General features: G+C 38.3%; 1 protein-coding gene across 3 annotated transcripts; it reads left to right on the forward strand.

Moving 5' to 3' along the window:
* Nucleotides 1–2327: 2327 nt before the first annotated feature.
* On the forward strand, nt 2328–14751 carry cry1b (cryptochrome circadian regulator 1b). Of its 3 annotated transcripts, XM_005930296.3 has the most exons (13): nt 2328–2548; nt 2630–2785; nt 2952–3432; nt 9248–9356; nt 9719–9861; nt 9987–10171; nt 10265–10353; nt 10865–11005; nt 11117–11428; nt 11762–11913; nt 12403–12605; nt 13111–13248; nt 13628–14751. In XM_005930296.3, exons 3-13 carry the CDS (start codon nt 3275–3277, stop codon nt 13708–13710), a joined length of 1713 nt encoding a protein of 570 aa, XP_005930358.1. In that variant the 5' UTR covers nt 2328–2548; nt 2630–2785; nt 2952–3274; the 3' UTR covers nt 13711–14751. The 3 variants fall into 3 exon arrangements, with proteins under 3 accessions (XP_005930358.1, XP_005930360.1, XP_005930359.1); XM_005930298.3 differs by lacking the exon at nt 2630–2785; XM_005930297.3 differs by lacking the exon at nt 2328–2548 and having other exon boundaries at nt 2571–2789.
* The last annotated feature ends 1354 nt before the right edge of the window (nt 14752–16105 follow it).

Consider the following 16105-nt stretch of genomic DNA (forward strand, 5'->3'; position numbering starts at 1 on the left):
AAAACAGAGCAAAAGGCTGATTGATTTGTGTCTGCACTATAACCTTCATGATTGGTCTATAGCTGCTCTACACAGGGAAAAACCTGCATTGCTCAACCTTTGTGTTTAAAAGCAAAGTAGATTAACTGATTAAAACTACTGAAGCTCAGAATATTTAAAATCACATCACGGCTTCGTGTCCAGTTAAATAGATTATCATAGGCTCAGATAGCTCTAATAAAACAAAAAGGAAGATTAAGACAGAAAAACCTCAAAGTTTGTGAAAACTGACTCAAAGGCAAAAACGTTAAAGTGCACTTTGATCCTCTACAAAAACTATTTCTGGTAAATTCTGCCATCTAGTGGCAATTTGTATAAGTGTAATGGGATGTTTTTGACTGCATCCCCACCACCCTTTTCAACATAATTATTAGAGTAACCTAGCTTTCTTATAGCCAGAGAAATCTTTAGGCTTCTGTGATTTTACAGTAATTTTTCAAATCTTAGCAGAGAATAAATGATGGAAAATAACTTTTTTTCAGGAATGTTTGATGCATATCCTTGAGAAGCCAGAAGGTCACAGTGGAAAAAGCCATCAGACATTGGAAACAATTACTTTTCAATGCACTCAGCAAAAAATGCAGACAGACAAGCAAAACACAAACAAATACTTTGACTGTATAATTGTGAAAAGCATTGCACGCCTTAACCACACTCCTGTGGTTTTCCTGCACATACTGTAATTTTCTCCAGAAGACAGAGATGTGCAACCAAGGACTTCTAAAGCAAGCAGACAGAAAAACAAACGGTCAGAAAGTGACAGAAATTCCTCTCATATCCACACCTATAACAGAACAGCTAAAGTCCAGACTTTGCTCCCTTACGTTAAGCTTTACTTTCTTTTTTATTTTCTGTTTCACTGAGCAGGATTTTTCAAGCTGTTTTTCCCTTAGAAAGCAGAAACAGAAATGCTCAGGTGTAATGTACTTTAAAAGCCATGGCTTTTAATCTTATCATGCATGCATTTTATCATGCATGCACGATACTTAGGGGAAAAAAAGGAGGCATGTTGCACAGCTTCACAGATCTGGTCGTGCGACAATGATATAACTTGTCATTCTGCCCCAGGGTGATACAACATGTTCTTCTTACCGAGCACAGTGTGCTATCTTTGCTCCAACCCTGACATTTCTGTGGCATGCAATATATCCCACAGAAATTATTTATTCAAAAGATTTATTTTTGTTCTTTAAACAAAACCTGTTAACAAGTTAAATTAAACTTCTATTGCTTGAATTTACACCTAAAATTCAATAACCTGAGTGAAATATCCTTCGATAACCATTCCATCATTAAACCAAAGGTCAAAATGATCATCCTTCTGATTTTTCCAATTGATAATAACAAAATGTAATTTACCATTAATGACACTCTAACAAATGTATGAGGCTGCCTCTTCCTATAATTACAAACAGGGTTACAGTAAAAACAAACAAACAAAGTAATTACATAACGTATAACATTTTAAAATCTACCAGATAGACTATCAAAAACTTAGAAATGAATACCTCTTAACACCTTATTTTAATCTAGTCTTGATATAGTAACCCTGTACCTCACTCAGAGCCAAAGGATACCCAGTTATGACAAATGTACACCAGAGCCCTGCTAGGAGTATGATCTATGTGGGTCCAGTTTTGGTTATTTAATAAAAGTGTCATTTGATTCAATTAAATCACAACTATTGTGTAAGTTTGTACTTTATCATTAAAAAATGATAACGTACGTCATCACCTCAAAGTTTTGCTCACTGTGAAATGAACAGTTTGTCAAGTCAAATGTGTGATATCAACAAAATTTCACTGTGCCCTCTAATGTGGCATTAGCAACCCACGTGACCAACGGCTACATTGCTTTTGCCAGACTGTAAATTGCCAGTATTATTTAAAGGGTATGTTCAACTTATTTGCCCAGTTTTCATGTAATGCCAGTGTCGTTTTACAGACTTTAGACACAACTGCCATGAAATTAAGACAAAATTCAAATAAAACTTGCAATTTCTTTATTGTAATCAAAGTTGTCACACAAAAACAATCTAATTTCTGTCCAAACCAATTAGAGAAGCTCTGTGCAATAGTAATAGTAGTACCTAACTCTACAGCAAATGTTATGTATTAACAACTGCTGATGCCATGTCACATCTTAAGTTTTTATGTAATTTAACGTGGCTCACGGGGTACACATTGGTTAGAGATTACCGCTGATGATGACAATGGGCGGGGTTAGTTATGTCCGACCAAACGCACGGTTGCGGCGCGGTCACGAGAAAGAATCGAGCACACCTGCTCAGAAGCTGGCCTTGCCGCGCGGCATGTGATCATCCGGGTACTTGTGGGTATACCACATAACTGAAACCGAAGTCTCCCATTAGCTGCCTTTAATCTCCCAGTTTAGACGATATTTTCGGGGTTTTCGCTTAAAAACGGAGTTTGTCAGAGATTGTATCGAGAAAACATCGAAATCGATGGTGGAACATTTAAAAATGACCGCAGATAACGTGTAAGCAGAGGTAAGAAAGCACATTATGGAAACGTGACGGGGAACACGTTGCATAACGTTTAATCCTGGCCAATCACGTCGCTCCTTTCAGCCCTGCGTATTCCTGTGGGTGGAGATGTTGATAGCGAGGACATCTTGCATGGCCGACTTAGGCTGGTGATGTAGTTTATGTACAGTGTTTAATATGTTAGTAAGGTCGAGAGAGCGTTGAATTTGTGCAGACTAACCCCGTTTGTGGCAACAAAACGTAAGTATGTACGCGTTTGTACGTTTTGCTAACTACTAGCATATTTTATATGGCCTTCGCGCAAGCGCCTTGTGTTAGCTCATCAAAACAATACATTTGAAACATCGTTTGACTCTGTTAATGTTCTTTTTTTCGAACTTAATCATGTTGAATTATTCAATTTCAGCGTTGCTGCTAATTGAGAGAAGAGTTGCAGCCCCTTTCTGCGTCAGCTGCGGTTTCCACCGTTCTACACATGCATTCATTGCTGGTCAGCAGACCCAACGCTGTGGATAAATTCATGGAGCTTGGCTAAGGTCCGACAAACCTTTATCGCCATCTAGGAACGGAGAGCAGCTTTAAAGCTACTTCGGCCTCGGATGTGTATTTGTGACTTTGTTTTTGCCACAGAACAACGTTAGAGGGCGTCGTTTGTTGTTTGTGGGAACCCCTTAATACCTTTTTCACCCCACTAGTGGTAAAAAAAAATAATAAAATAAGGGAGGCGACATGGTGATCAATACCATCCACTGGTTCAGGAAGGGACTACGGCTGCATGACAACCCGTCTCTGAAAGACTCTATCCAGGGATCGGACACCCTTCGTTGTATTTATATCCTAGACCCCTGGTTCGCTGGATCCTCCAATGTGGGCATCAACAGGTGGAGGTAAGATGGGTCACATGCTGCTTTAGCTTTTAAGTATGGGTATATAGGAGTGTTATGTGGGTTAAAGGTTTGTTCTTGGTATTCGTAGTTTAAAGCTTGAATCTAGATAACATGGACTTTGAGGCAAACATGTTCATTTACTTTATAAACCTAATCATAACAATTGGTCACTTAATCCTTAAGCGCCTGTCACAAAGTTCCTATTATTTAGATTCTTTAGACCTGTGGAGAACTGCATCTCCACACAATATGGTGTGCTTTCAATTGTCAAAGGGTGTTTAGGTCAAACTTAATCCCTGGTTATAGTTGCTTAGTATCAAGACCTGTGGTATTTTAGCAATCACCCAATCAAAACTTAATATTGTTTTAGATGTAACCTTTATCTTCACTAACTGCATACACTCTCTCTTCACGTTGTTGCTTACACTCGTTCAGCTGCTTTTTAACACAAATATCTAATCAGACAATTGCATGGCTGCAACCTAATGCTTTTAGGCATATAGACAGGGTCAAGATGACTTGATAAAGTTTAAGTGACTCGTCAGAATGAGAAAGAAACATAATTTAAGTGACTTTTAATGTGGCGTGGTTGTCAAGACCAAATGGGCTGGTCTGAGTAGTTCAGAAAATGCTGATCTACTGTGATTTTCCAGTACAGCTATCCTTAGTTACAGACAGTTGTTTGAAAAAGAGAAAATACCCAGTTAGGCTGAGTTGCGTAGATCAGCGGAGAATGACCACACTTGTGGGTATTGTAACAACAAGTCAGATGAGCAGTCATTACACCAAAGGTATGTAGAAGAGCATTTCTGAACACACAACATGTCAAACCTTGAAGCAGATGGACTGTAACAACAAAAGACTTCAGCAGGTGCCACAACCCTAAGCTTAAAAATGAGAAACTCAAGCTACGCAAAGATTGGTGTAAACAATATAAAAGCATGAGTTTATCCTGGAGGGTATTTTCTTCATACAGTTTGGATCCCTTATACCTGACCATTGTTTAAATGCCACAGCCTATCTCAGTATTGTTGCTGACTGTGTCAATCCTTTTATGACCACAGAGTGATCATCTTATGATGGCTGCTTCCACCAAGTGAGAAAGCTCAGATGATCTCAAACTGGTTTCTTGACCATCACATGAGTTCACAGTGCTCAGTTGCCATCCACATGTACTAGATCTCTATCCAGTAGAGCACCTTGGAGATGTGGTGGAATGGGAGATTTGCATGATGGATCTGGAGTTGCCCAGTCTGCAACAGTTGTGCGACGCTGTCATGTTAATATGGAAATCCCTCGGGAATGTTTCTAGCACCTTGTTTAAACTGGCACAAAATTAAGAAAGTTCTGAAGGCAAAGGGGGGAACCAACACAGTACTAGCAAGGTGTTACTCCAGCACGTTTTGTAGAAGAGTTAGGGGAGAGAAGCAGGGCAAAGTGGCTCTCTAACATTAACTAACTAGCATACTGTTTTATTAAAAAAACGTTTGGTTTGTTTTCTGAAGCACTTATCTAATTCAGAATGGAGAATTATGTAATTGCACATCTTTCCATAGATGATGGGAATTTGATTGAACAAAAAAGTGCTCATTTTGATCAGGCAGACAAGTCGTTAAAATAGTAGTTTTAAAATATTTACATTCATTCTTTAGGGGTGGTACTTTGCAGCTACTTTTTAAGCATTGATTTGCTGCAATATTATAATTTTATGCCTATTATTTGGTCCTCTTCCAAAAGCAAAGGTACATGTAATTGGGAAAATGAGTACAACATTGAGAGAGGACCATGTCATGTCATGGACAAAATATTGAATTTGTCCCCTTAAAGCATAAATCTGCCCGACTAGTTTCCCTTGTAAGGCTGGACATCAATCAAATTTTAATATTGATCACAATTTTAGCCCCAACCAATATTAAAAATTTGTTAATAGAATTCAGAACAAACAAAATGCTACCTAATGGGGATTTATATTTCAGCAGGAAATTTATTGTTGATTTCTGCTGTGCATCTCCAGGTGCTTTTTTTGCCACACTTTTTGAACCTCAGTGAGAGGATGACAGTCACACCATCATCATCTCAGTACAAGGGATAATAATCATAGCTTTAATATAAGGGCACATATCAGCAAATTCCTGGAGTGAAATTGCTGAAACTGTAGGAATCGATGTGAGGGAATCTAGAATCTAAAAAAAATGTGATGAAAAACAGTAGGGGACCCAGGAGGTGAAAAGTCCCATCATTTTATCGGTCTCTACTGGCTAAAACACCAGTACACGCCCATATGACAATTAATACATAATGCACACGGCAACGTCCTCAGCCACTTACATAGGTCATGTTGTAGGCTCTGCAAGGATCCCCTGCAGAAGTCTAAATCGAGCCTCAATCAGCACCTGCATGTGCCAGTCACACCTGTTTTCTGCACCATGCAGCTTGAAGTTTCCTGGGTGTTTTGTGGATGAGTAACACTGCATTAAGACAGACGTATGAATGAACTATAACATTATGATTAATGTTGTTGTTGTTGTTTTTTTAAGCCTGCCGCTATTACTACATGCTATTTTGAGTAAAATTTCAAAGTGTGGACATTACTGTTTCAAGACAAACTGCCAAGGCTGACATTTTCTCTACAAAATGCCTTTTGTAGACGAGTTGGAAAAGATGGTGCAGAAAGCTGCATCTGGCCAGAAGGAAAAAACGCACAAACCTGGAAGAGTTGGCAAGATTTGTAGAAAATACACGCTGGCAATAAGCAGATGCATGGGTACCAACGGCTACACCCTCGCACCCACAATAAAGAGGATGTATGTTGCACGACAAGATGCGATAAGATGGCTGATCAGTTTGTTTCACTAACTCATCTACACAGGGCATTTTGTAGAGGATATGTCAGGTGTGGCAGTTTGTCTTGAAACAACAACTGTTTTCACCTTGAGCTGCTTTAGTGACCAAGATCCTGACCAATTCCAACTTTATAGTATTTTTCTTCTTCCCAGAATCCTCAAATAATTTTCATCAGATTTAGTAATTTAAAAATAAATGATGATATTGTTGATGGTTAATTGTAAAAATCTACAAAACTTTATTCATTCTCTTTAAACCCACCCTTTGACATTAGTTTCAGTTTGATAGTGGATCTTGGGGGAAGCTGCACACAGTGCATATGTTACAAGAAAGCAGTGAGTGAATTATTTTTGCTATATTTATTTATTGCAGATGTTCATATGTTACATTACATTACTAGTCACATGTTGCACCAGTGTCCAGCTCTTTTTGTCTTTAAAATCAGTTCACTGTGGTTAAAAAAATATTTATTACTTATTTATTTATTACTGAGTCTGTGTGAGAGAGAGGGCTTTCACCATTTATATCCAAAGAAGGACATATAAAGGTTGCAGGCAGTAAGCTTGCTGCCCAGCTACTCTGACAAGCTATTTTTTTCCTGCCTACTGACTCTGCTGTTCAACTCTGAATCAGGGGCTGCAAATTAGGGGCTGCAAATCTGGGTCAGTATGTTGTTATGGTCATTACATCATCCATCCTCACTGCTTTGACCTATATTAAACACACACACCCCTTTAGTTAGCTACACCATGTCATTTGTGTTATTACATGCACACTATTTTTAGCTTATCCCATACATCCATACAGCCGCATTTGTTCACAATGTTGCAAGCAACTATAACTGCTTAGTTTTACTACACACTGGTACACTGATTTAGATTGAATGGAATATGTTTGAGTTCTTATGGAAGTGCTCTCCCTGTCTTGTCTCCATTTTCATGCTGAAATCATACAAACTGGTCAGTAATTTGTGCTTTGTAGCTTGTGAACCTTAATGGAAAAAAATGATGGATTATTTATTTTCAATAAATGCTGAAGAAAACCCATGTTTTAACCTTGGATACACTCTGTTACACAAAGCACTAAACTGAAAGGGAAAATTGGGCACAGAGAAAAAGCTGGCTGTAAATAAAAGGTGATTATTGGGACCTCAGATTGGTCTGAATGGCTCAGAATGGGAGCTGGAGTGGTGAGACAGAGAAGCATACTGGGGTTAGTGGAGCAGAGGTTTACTGAGGGAAGCAGACCAGACAGAACAGAATTCAGAAAGTAGGGAGTTAAGCTGATCTGGGCAAGCAGTGCCAGAGTGTTAAGCTAAATCTAGTAGCAGAAAACTGCAGTGAGCAGGAAGATTTGCAAGGTAAATGGAAGACGGCACAATTTCTAATACTGCACACATGCGTATAGAGACACTAAGCTGGAGCAGAACTTCACCAGCTGCACATTAGTCAGTTTTCAAGTCTCTTCAAGCTCAGCTCTGACACATCGTTGACTCCACTAACCATCAAACACACCCATTTCCACTGCCACAATACAGCAGACGCACACTGCAGCACAGAGAGAGGAGGGGAAGCCACTCCAGAAGTGATTATAGGTCAGTGTGACCCAGAAAGGAATATCGAGGGAGTGTCAGAAGGGAAGACCAGTGTAACAATGGGAAATTAAGAAATACTGTAATCTGTGGGAATATTATGATACATCACTTCCATAATGTATCATTACTTCATTACTTCCATACAGTTAAAGGGTTTTTAATTTGTAGAATTAGAAGATAAGAGAGCCGTTATTAAAACTCTTGTGGATAATAACTCGAGTGTATTAAATGAGGATATGAAGGCATGAGAGTATTTGTCAGAAGATATAGGTAGTGTGCTGATAACTGATTTTTAAAATTTACTCCATATCTGCTTGCCAAAGCCAAACTCTTTGTTAGATCTTGAATTATATTATGAAATCTTAGTAATAAAGCAATTATTATTTTTAGGTTGTGGTTTAGGTGTCAGTTACTATACAAATGCCACTCAGATGTTAATGGAAGACCATGGATGTGCCTTAAGGATTTTCTTTTTTTTTTTTTTCTTCTTTTTTTTTAAATTATGTTAGATGTTGTTGTTTTTTTTGTTTGTTTGTTTTTTTTAGTTTTGTTTTGCTGCTGGGTTTGTAGATAAATTGTTGAGAAAATGTTTGTTTAAAGGCATAAGTCATGAGTGCTCCTACAGTATACATGCTCTGCTTTTTTGTCAGTAATATTTACAGCAGTTTCACCAGAAGAGGGCTGCATGTTCACATGAATACACTGCAGTATCTATGTTGCTGAAAGAAACTGTCTGCTGTTTATTTATTGTGTTTTGTCCATATCTCATGATGTCATCAGTGATGTTCTAAAATTATATATATTTTTTTCTGATGATGGTGGTAATGAAATGGAAATATGTTATTTTATTTTATTTTATTTTTTGTGTTTTTTATCCACAAATGCAAAATACTCAAGTTTTGGCAATCCAACATAATGCATTGTTGGACGTGCAACAGTGCAACATGGTGCATTTGAACCTTTCCACTTTTAAAATCTTCTGGCTCCATATTGTCAAATATTTAGCTCTTTAGACCTTAGAACCTGCTAAGATAACCCAAAATGATAGCAGAAATTAGGTGATCTCTGCCCTTGAAAAAAATGGGAACTCATAGTCATCAGAAAACATCTATATTCAGGTATCAAAAGTCATGAGTGAGGGTACCGGAGAGCTTGTTGCATGTTGTTTTATGGGAGAAATGGTTAATCTACTAAAAACTATTTCTATACTGAATTTATTAATTGTAGTCTATTACAACTTTTCTATTCCCTGTGCCTGTTATCATTGGTCATATGAGACTGATACGGTTTTACTTAATCGATCAATTGTAGCCAATTATTTGATCCTTCTGGGGTTTTTCTTTTAATTTTTTTGTTTGCTTTTTTTTTAATAAATAGGTTTTTGCTGCATTGTTTGGAAGACTTGGATGCCAGCCTGCGCAAACTCAACTCCCGCTTGTTTGTCATTAGAGGCCAGCCTACAGATGTCTTCCCTCGTCTGTTTAAGGTACGAGTTTTGGAGTAGAAGATGCAGTCCTGCACTTTACTTTTACTTCAAATAAACCTAATATAATGAAAGGGATTTAAAAAAAAAAAAAAAAAGGTGCAAAATTGTGTCTGCTGAACTTAAACAAAGGAAATCCAAAGTTATTACATGGCTGTTCAGACTGAAAAATCTGTATTTCCCAAATGTGTGTGTGTGTGTGTGTATTTGTTAGAAAAACACGTTTCTAGTTGTGTATGAAATGAACTGTATGCGATTTTAGGTTAATCACCGTTCCATTTTGCTGTCAATGACTTTCAAATGTTGCATGCATTCAATAAAATGCAGCAGATGTGTAAACACTACTGTTTTTCGTTGTTACCCAGGAATGGCAGATAAACCGTTTATCTTATGAATATGACTCTGAGCCTTTTGGCAAGGAACGTGACGCTGCCATCCAAAAACTAGCCAATGAGGCTGGGGTGGAGGTCACGGTGCGGATTTCACACACCCTCTACAATCTGGACAAGTGAGTGACTGTATAGAGTAATTAAGCTGAAAGTCTCATAGTAATGAACCAATTTTAAGGCAGATTGTGACCACCTACTCTGTCTCTGCAGGGACTGCCTTTTAATACATTTTTCTCTTTCATAGAATTATAGAACTTAATGGCAATCAGCCTCCACTCACCTACAAACGCTTCCAGGCTGTAATAAATCGAATGGATGCCGTCGAGATGCCAGCGGAGACTATCACATCTGAGGTTCTTAAAAACTGTGTCACACCAATCAGTGAAGACCATGATGAAAAGTTTGGGGTGCCCTCCCTTGAAGAGCTTGGTAAGTTTTTGTGTTTATGTGTTTTCTATCATCCATCTGTGTCAGAGTTGGGGGCAAACTGCAGTTTTTAAGTTGAATGTGGTACTTTTTCAGGTTTTGAGACTGAGGGTTTAACCACAGCAGTGTGGCCTGGAGGAGAAACTGAAGCCCTCATGAGGCTAGAGCGGCATCTCGAGCGGAAGGTAAAAATACATCTTACTGAGAACAAAGTGAAAAATTAATTTAGAAACTTCCTCGGGTTTTATGTCTTAAAAAAAGAAATGTCTTCCTTACATGTGCAGTGAATTGTTCAGTGTGTATACAGGTGTAAGAGAAATATGCACTTTAACTGGATGATCGCTATTTCTCAGATTTTTGACTACATTTCTTTATTGCTCTTAACATAGTACACCATGTGCATAGAGGTCAGTAATCCAGTTTGTGTTTTCTCTTTTTTCCTCACATTACTTCCAGTATCAAACCAGCTGAGTTCCTCTTGCATTATTTTGCGCTTTAATTATTATTAATTTATTTTTTTTGTACTGAGCTACAACAAGAGTGTAATATCTGTCATTTGTCGTCATTAATGATCTTCAGTAGTGACTTTATTGAAGGTTAAGTTTTGCTGTCGGAGACTCAGAAATGTAACATCTCATTTATTGTCAGTTATTCAGATGAAGCTGACTAACCTTTTTTTTTTTTTTTTTTTAACAGGCCTGGGTTGCAAACTTTGAGCGTCCACGTATGAACGCTAACTCTCTGCTGGCCAGTCCAACAGGCCTCAGCCCCTACCTGCGCTTTGGATGTCTCTCATGCCGGCTCTTCTACTTCAAACTTACTGATCTCTACAGAAAAGTACTAATGCCATAGTATTATATTTGTTGGGCTTAGAGGCTTTAGCATCTGTTTTCAAATTTGTATTTTTTTCTTTCATAAGCCTAAATCAGCTGTCCATCATCCCATCAGGTCAAGAAGAACTACACACCACCACTGTCCTTATACGGCCAGCTGCTGTGGAGAGAGTTCTTCTATACAACTGCCACCAACAACCCCTGCTTTGACAAGATGGATGGGAACCCCATTTGTGTCCAGATACCCTGGGACCGAAACCCAGAGGCACTGGCCAAGTGGGCAGAAGGACGAACGGGCTTTCCTTGGATAGATGCTATTATGACCCAGCTGAGGCAGGAGGGGTGGATCCATCATTTGGCAAGGCACGGTGTTGCTTGTTTCCTCACCAGGGGAGACCTCTGGATCAGCTGGGAAGAAGGCATGAAGGTAAGAATGAAGAAAAGAGAACAAGTGCTTACATGAGGCTAGATTTTCTAAAGCCAAAAAAAATAATAAATCTGAAGATGTAGAGGAGTCAGGTTTATTCCCAGCCTTATTGAAGAACAATATCCTGAAAGGTTATTATAGATTTTTATGTCCAGTGAAGCCAAAATCATGTTTCCTGCACCAGATTTAAGTGCATATGAGTCACTCTGGTTATTATTCATTGTTTAAAAGTGCACTTAAAGAAGAGTCAGAGTAAATTGGGTACCTTGCTGTTGTCTTCTTTCTCTCATTTGTTGTTGACCGTTTTCTGTTTGTTTTGTTTTTTTAAAACAGGTTTTTGAAGAGTTGCTTCTGGATGCAGACTGGAGTGTAAATGCTGGCAGCTGGATGTGGCTTTCTTGCAGTTCATTTTTCCAGCAGTTTTTTCACTGCTACTGCCCCGTGGGATTTGGACGACGCACCGACCCAAATGGCGACTATATACGGTCAGCGAGACATTTTATGATGTATCACATGAAAATAGGAACAATAGTGTGGGTATTTGTGTATCCCTACAGTCATTTCAAGTAACTAAGTACAATCTCATGGTTAACTTGTGGGGAGGGTTTTGTTTTTTTGTAGCCTCACATGGGAGGAATAATTCGTCTCGGTTACAAAAGTGAACATTGAACTTTGTTTAGCACTTTATATAATTGTTAGTGTATTTGGGATAATGTGGCCTGTGTTGCACCACAGAAGTTCTCCTGAATATGAAATGTGATACAGTCATGTGGTGTAATTGGTAAACACTGATGAAAATTTGTCATGAGACAAAAAGAATGCACTTTGAGCCACAGTATTAACTGCATGTGTGCCAGCTAATGTAACATGAAATGCAGTACATCCAGGAACTTGGACCAGTCTGTTACATTAGTCTATATTACATTGTGTCATCTTCGTCTGATTTTGTGTCTGATTTTTGTGTCTGCTTGCAGGCGTTATTTGCCGATATTGAGGGGTTTTCCAGCCAAATATATCTATGACCCTTGGAATGCCCCAGATGAAGTACAAAAGGCAGCCAAGTGCATCATAGGAGTCCACTACCCCAAACCCATGGTGAACCATGCTGAGGCCAGTCGCATCAACATTGAGAGAATGAAGCAGATTTACCAGCAGCTTTCCTGCTACAGAGGACTGGGTATGGATGCCAGCTAGATACTAATTAAATGTCATGGCATTATTCATTTTGCTAAGTGTACCATTCAGATAAACATTTTATCTGCTGTTTGTGAGGATGACTGATCTTGTCCTATGACTTTTTTTTTTCTCCTGATAAATGCGCAGAACCTTATTATACCTTCATTAGGATGTATTAGGATAAATTCTAACTCATAAGTACAGGTGACTGCCGGAATCTCCACAATACTCCTACCATCGTATTAAATTACATCTGCAACTCAACACACAGAGAATATGTTTGACACATGCTAACAGTTTGAACCCAGAAGTAGTAATAATAATAATAATATCCATCCCATTCATTTTCTTCCAATTATCCAATTTTCACGAGTGGGCTGGAGCCCATCACCCACTCTGTTGCAGGGCTAATAATAATAAATATAATTGTTGTTTGTTTGTTTTAAAATAGCCCAATAGTTAATATTTTAACTATTTTAATTTGAAATCCTTTTGTTGTCTCACAGGTCTGCTGGCAACAGTCCCTGCCAATTCCAACTTTGGTGGAAATGGCACTAATCCCAGAGCAGTCTGCACAGTGACCAATGAAGGTGCAGGAGGGTCCTCTAAAGACCCCTCTGTGCAGGTGGGAATGTCTCAAACAGGTACGTATTGAATATTTATTTATAGTCACACCTACAACATTGAAAATCTTGATTTATTGCAAAATACAATTTCTGAGAGTCATCAGACTCACACTAAAATAAATACTCATGAGACTGCAGTGGTAGGAAGTGTAATGTTAAATATATGAATTCCCTACCTGTAGGCTTTTTGATAACTTGAGAACTAGAAACTGAGGATTAGGCTTTATTACAGAGGACAGCTGAATTACTGTTGTTCTCGAGAAGCTACTGGAAACCGATAAAGCCGAGCTAAAATTGTGGACTGAAAAAATTAACATTTAGCATTTTTGTACATTTTGCAAATAGGCATATATGCAGTTTGTTTGCAAATTAATTATATGTTATGTTTTTAAAACAGAACGAGCACAGTCTGTGCAGAAGCGTCGTCATGAAGAGACTCCCCTTGAAAGCAGCTCTAAATCCTGGAAGCAGAGTAAATAGGGTGCTGAAGACAGAACAAGGATTCCTCAGTCTGTCTGTATCATCTGGGTAGCATCCCCCCTGCATTGCCCCAAATAACGAACAGTAATAGCTAAAAGTACCAACCATTGTAGAGCACGAAAGGGAGAGGGGAACTGGATTTATCTTCTATCTTTTGACTTTTAGTCTTAAAAACTCTTTAGTACATGACATTCAAATTATCGGGACTTGACTTGATCGGACGCATTACAGATCTCAGGAACAGATGAAAAGTTAACAGAAGGAATCTGCAAAAGGGGTAAAGCAGCAAATACAGCTGAGTATAAAATCTTCTCATCAGGATGTTGTGAAGCTACCTATTGTCTTCCACTACAATATGTAATTGTACAAATGCTGAAACTAGTAGCCAGTGCGCTTTACCCCCCCCTACACTCCACAATAATGAGGTCAGAACATGATCAGGCTCTAATTGGAAGCTGAAACACAATCAGTGATTTTCAGACAGCCTGATCTGATGCTTCAGCTTCCACACTATATGTAAAAATGTCAGAATAAAAAAACTATTCCCATTAGAGTGACAGAACCGTAGGAGTTTTTTTTGTGTTCAGCTGACACTATCACTCACTTTTAGTAAACTGACTTAAAGTAAAATGACCTGGATAAACTTTCTTTTTATTTTTTAACAGCCCTCTGTATCTTTAGCACCATTATTACATCCATACAATATTGATTGTAAATAAGGTTAGCACGTTGTTAAAGCAGGCCATACAAAAGGCGTCATACGTTTTGTAAATATTTCTTTTTAATTTCCAACTTTTGTATATTTGGTAACAGGATCTCAAAATTCCTTTGTAAATAAAGCTACCAAAAAAACTCTGGGGGGGAAAAAAGTTCTCTGAAAATGTGCAACCCCCCCCTCTCCCCCCTTCTCCCATGTGATCATAAATCTGTTATTTTTGTATCAATTACCAAATTACAATTGTATTGAAATAAAGGATGAAATATTATTGCGTTCTCATTTCTTATGATACCTCAGATGTTTGTTCCTGTAACTCAGTTCATGCTAATTTTATTCACTGTTTGCCTTCTTCAATATTCCAACCTGAAGTAGACACTTCCTCAAATTTGTTTCACGGCAGACATATTGACTTGATAAATTAAGGATTTGTGGCATTTTAACCACGATGATTCACTTCCAAGTGTCCCAGGGAACCGTATGGATAACGGCAACACCTCCCCTAAGAGGAATGAAGCTGTCATTAACACACCTGCTTTTCCTGCTGTGAAACTTCAACTTGTCTATGAAAAGTCATGTGTGGTTGGTGCCAAGTTGGAGTTATCCAGCCACCAGTTAGATCCAATTTACATGGTGACAGATTAGCCAAAAGACCCTTCCCTTTATTCACTGACCTACTGAATCTGCACTAAACTTGTCTGAAACCTACGAGTAAGAAATGATGTCAGGCCCTCCTTTACCGATAAAACAGGTACCTGCATTAAAACATTGAAGCAGAAGTTATATATTGGTCTGAACCAGAGTTTGTTCACTCGGCATCCTTTATGAAGTTTGTCCACCTTTAAACTCAGGCTGTAAATGTTGCAACAGATATTGTGAAAGACTGAAACTATCCCAGCAGTTGTTTATTTATAATACAGAACTGTGAGGCTCATTTCTTCATTTTACAGGAAAATAGTTGATTTGTTGAAACGTGTATGTATACATTATACATGGCATATAAGCCAACACAGCCTGAAAACTTGAATAAGAAAGCTTAGCCAAGGAGACTTCAGGAATGGGTTTCCAGGCTTCTTGGATGTGCTGCACACCACGCCATGTTTTCAGCTTGTAGCCATTTGGGAATCAACACACAACCCTAGTTTATCCCTGGAGTTGGATACCTTTTTTTTTAAGCTTGATGGTTGGGATGTCAGTGCTAAGTGGACAAAAAAAACCGAAATTTCTTTGAAAATAGTCAGGTCCAAGGACTGTACAGAAAATGACTGAAAAACCACCTATATTGTCCAAAGAACCAAAGAAAAACTGAAAGACATTTAGAACAGCTGGAGAACCATTGCTCACTTTTAAAGATAGAAGAAAACATAACTCCTTGGAAGCAAAAGAAAAAGAAAAGGTGGCTCAAGACTGCAAAATATGTTTTGTAGTCTACATCTCTAAATTGAACAATAACCACCAACATTAAGTCTATTATGGGATCCATGTGTTTAGGATTTTTCGTTATTGTTTATTTCCACCCATCTATTTTTTTCCCGCTTATCCAATTAAGAATCCCTGTAACTCAAAGCGGGAATAACCCCCCTTTTAGTTAGTTAACCAATCATATCTGTTGGTTTGGTTTCCTGTCTGTGTGCTCCTGATCAGTTTCCTTATTTTTTTCCTGCGTGACATTTGATTAGT

Source organism: Haplochromis burtoni, unplaced genomic scaffold (genome assembly GCF_018398535.1).
Source record: "Haplochromis burtoni strain Fernald_Lab_line unplaced genomic scaffold, NCSU_Asbu1 Contig_127, whole genome shotgun sequence".
Classification (NCBI taxonomy): domain Eukaryota; kingdom Metazoa; phylum Chordata; class Actinopteri; order Cichliformes; family Cichlidae; genus Haplochromis; species Haplochromis burtoni.

What these genes read in the sequence shown, in the direction of transcription:
- cry1b (XM_005930296.3), top strand. Translation starts at nt 3,275, where the DNA reads ATGGTGATCAATACCATCCACTGGTTCAGGAAGGGACTACGGCTGCAT. An exon ending in GCCCTCCCTTGAAGAGCTTG is followed by an intron (nt 10,172 to 10,264) that starts GTAAGTTTTTGT and finishes GTACTTTTTCAG; the next exon opens with GTTTTGAGACTGAGGGTTTA. An exon ending in CCAAATGGCGACTATATACG is followed by an intron (nt 11,914 to 12,402) that starts GTCAGCGAGACA and finishes GTCTGCTTGCAG; the next exon opens with GCGTTATTTGCCGATATTGA.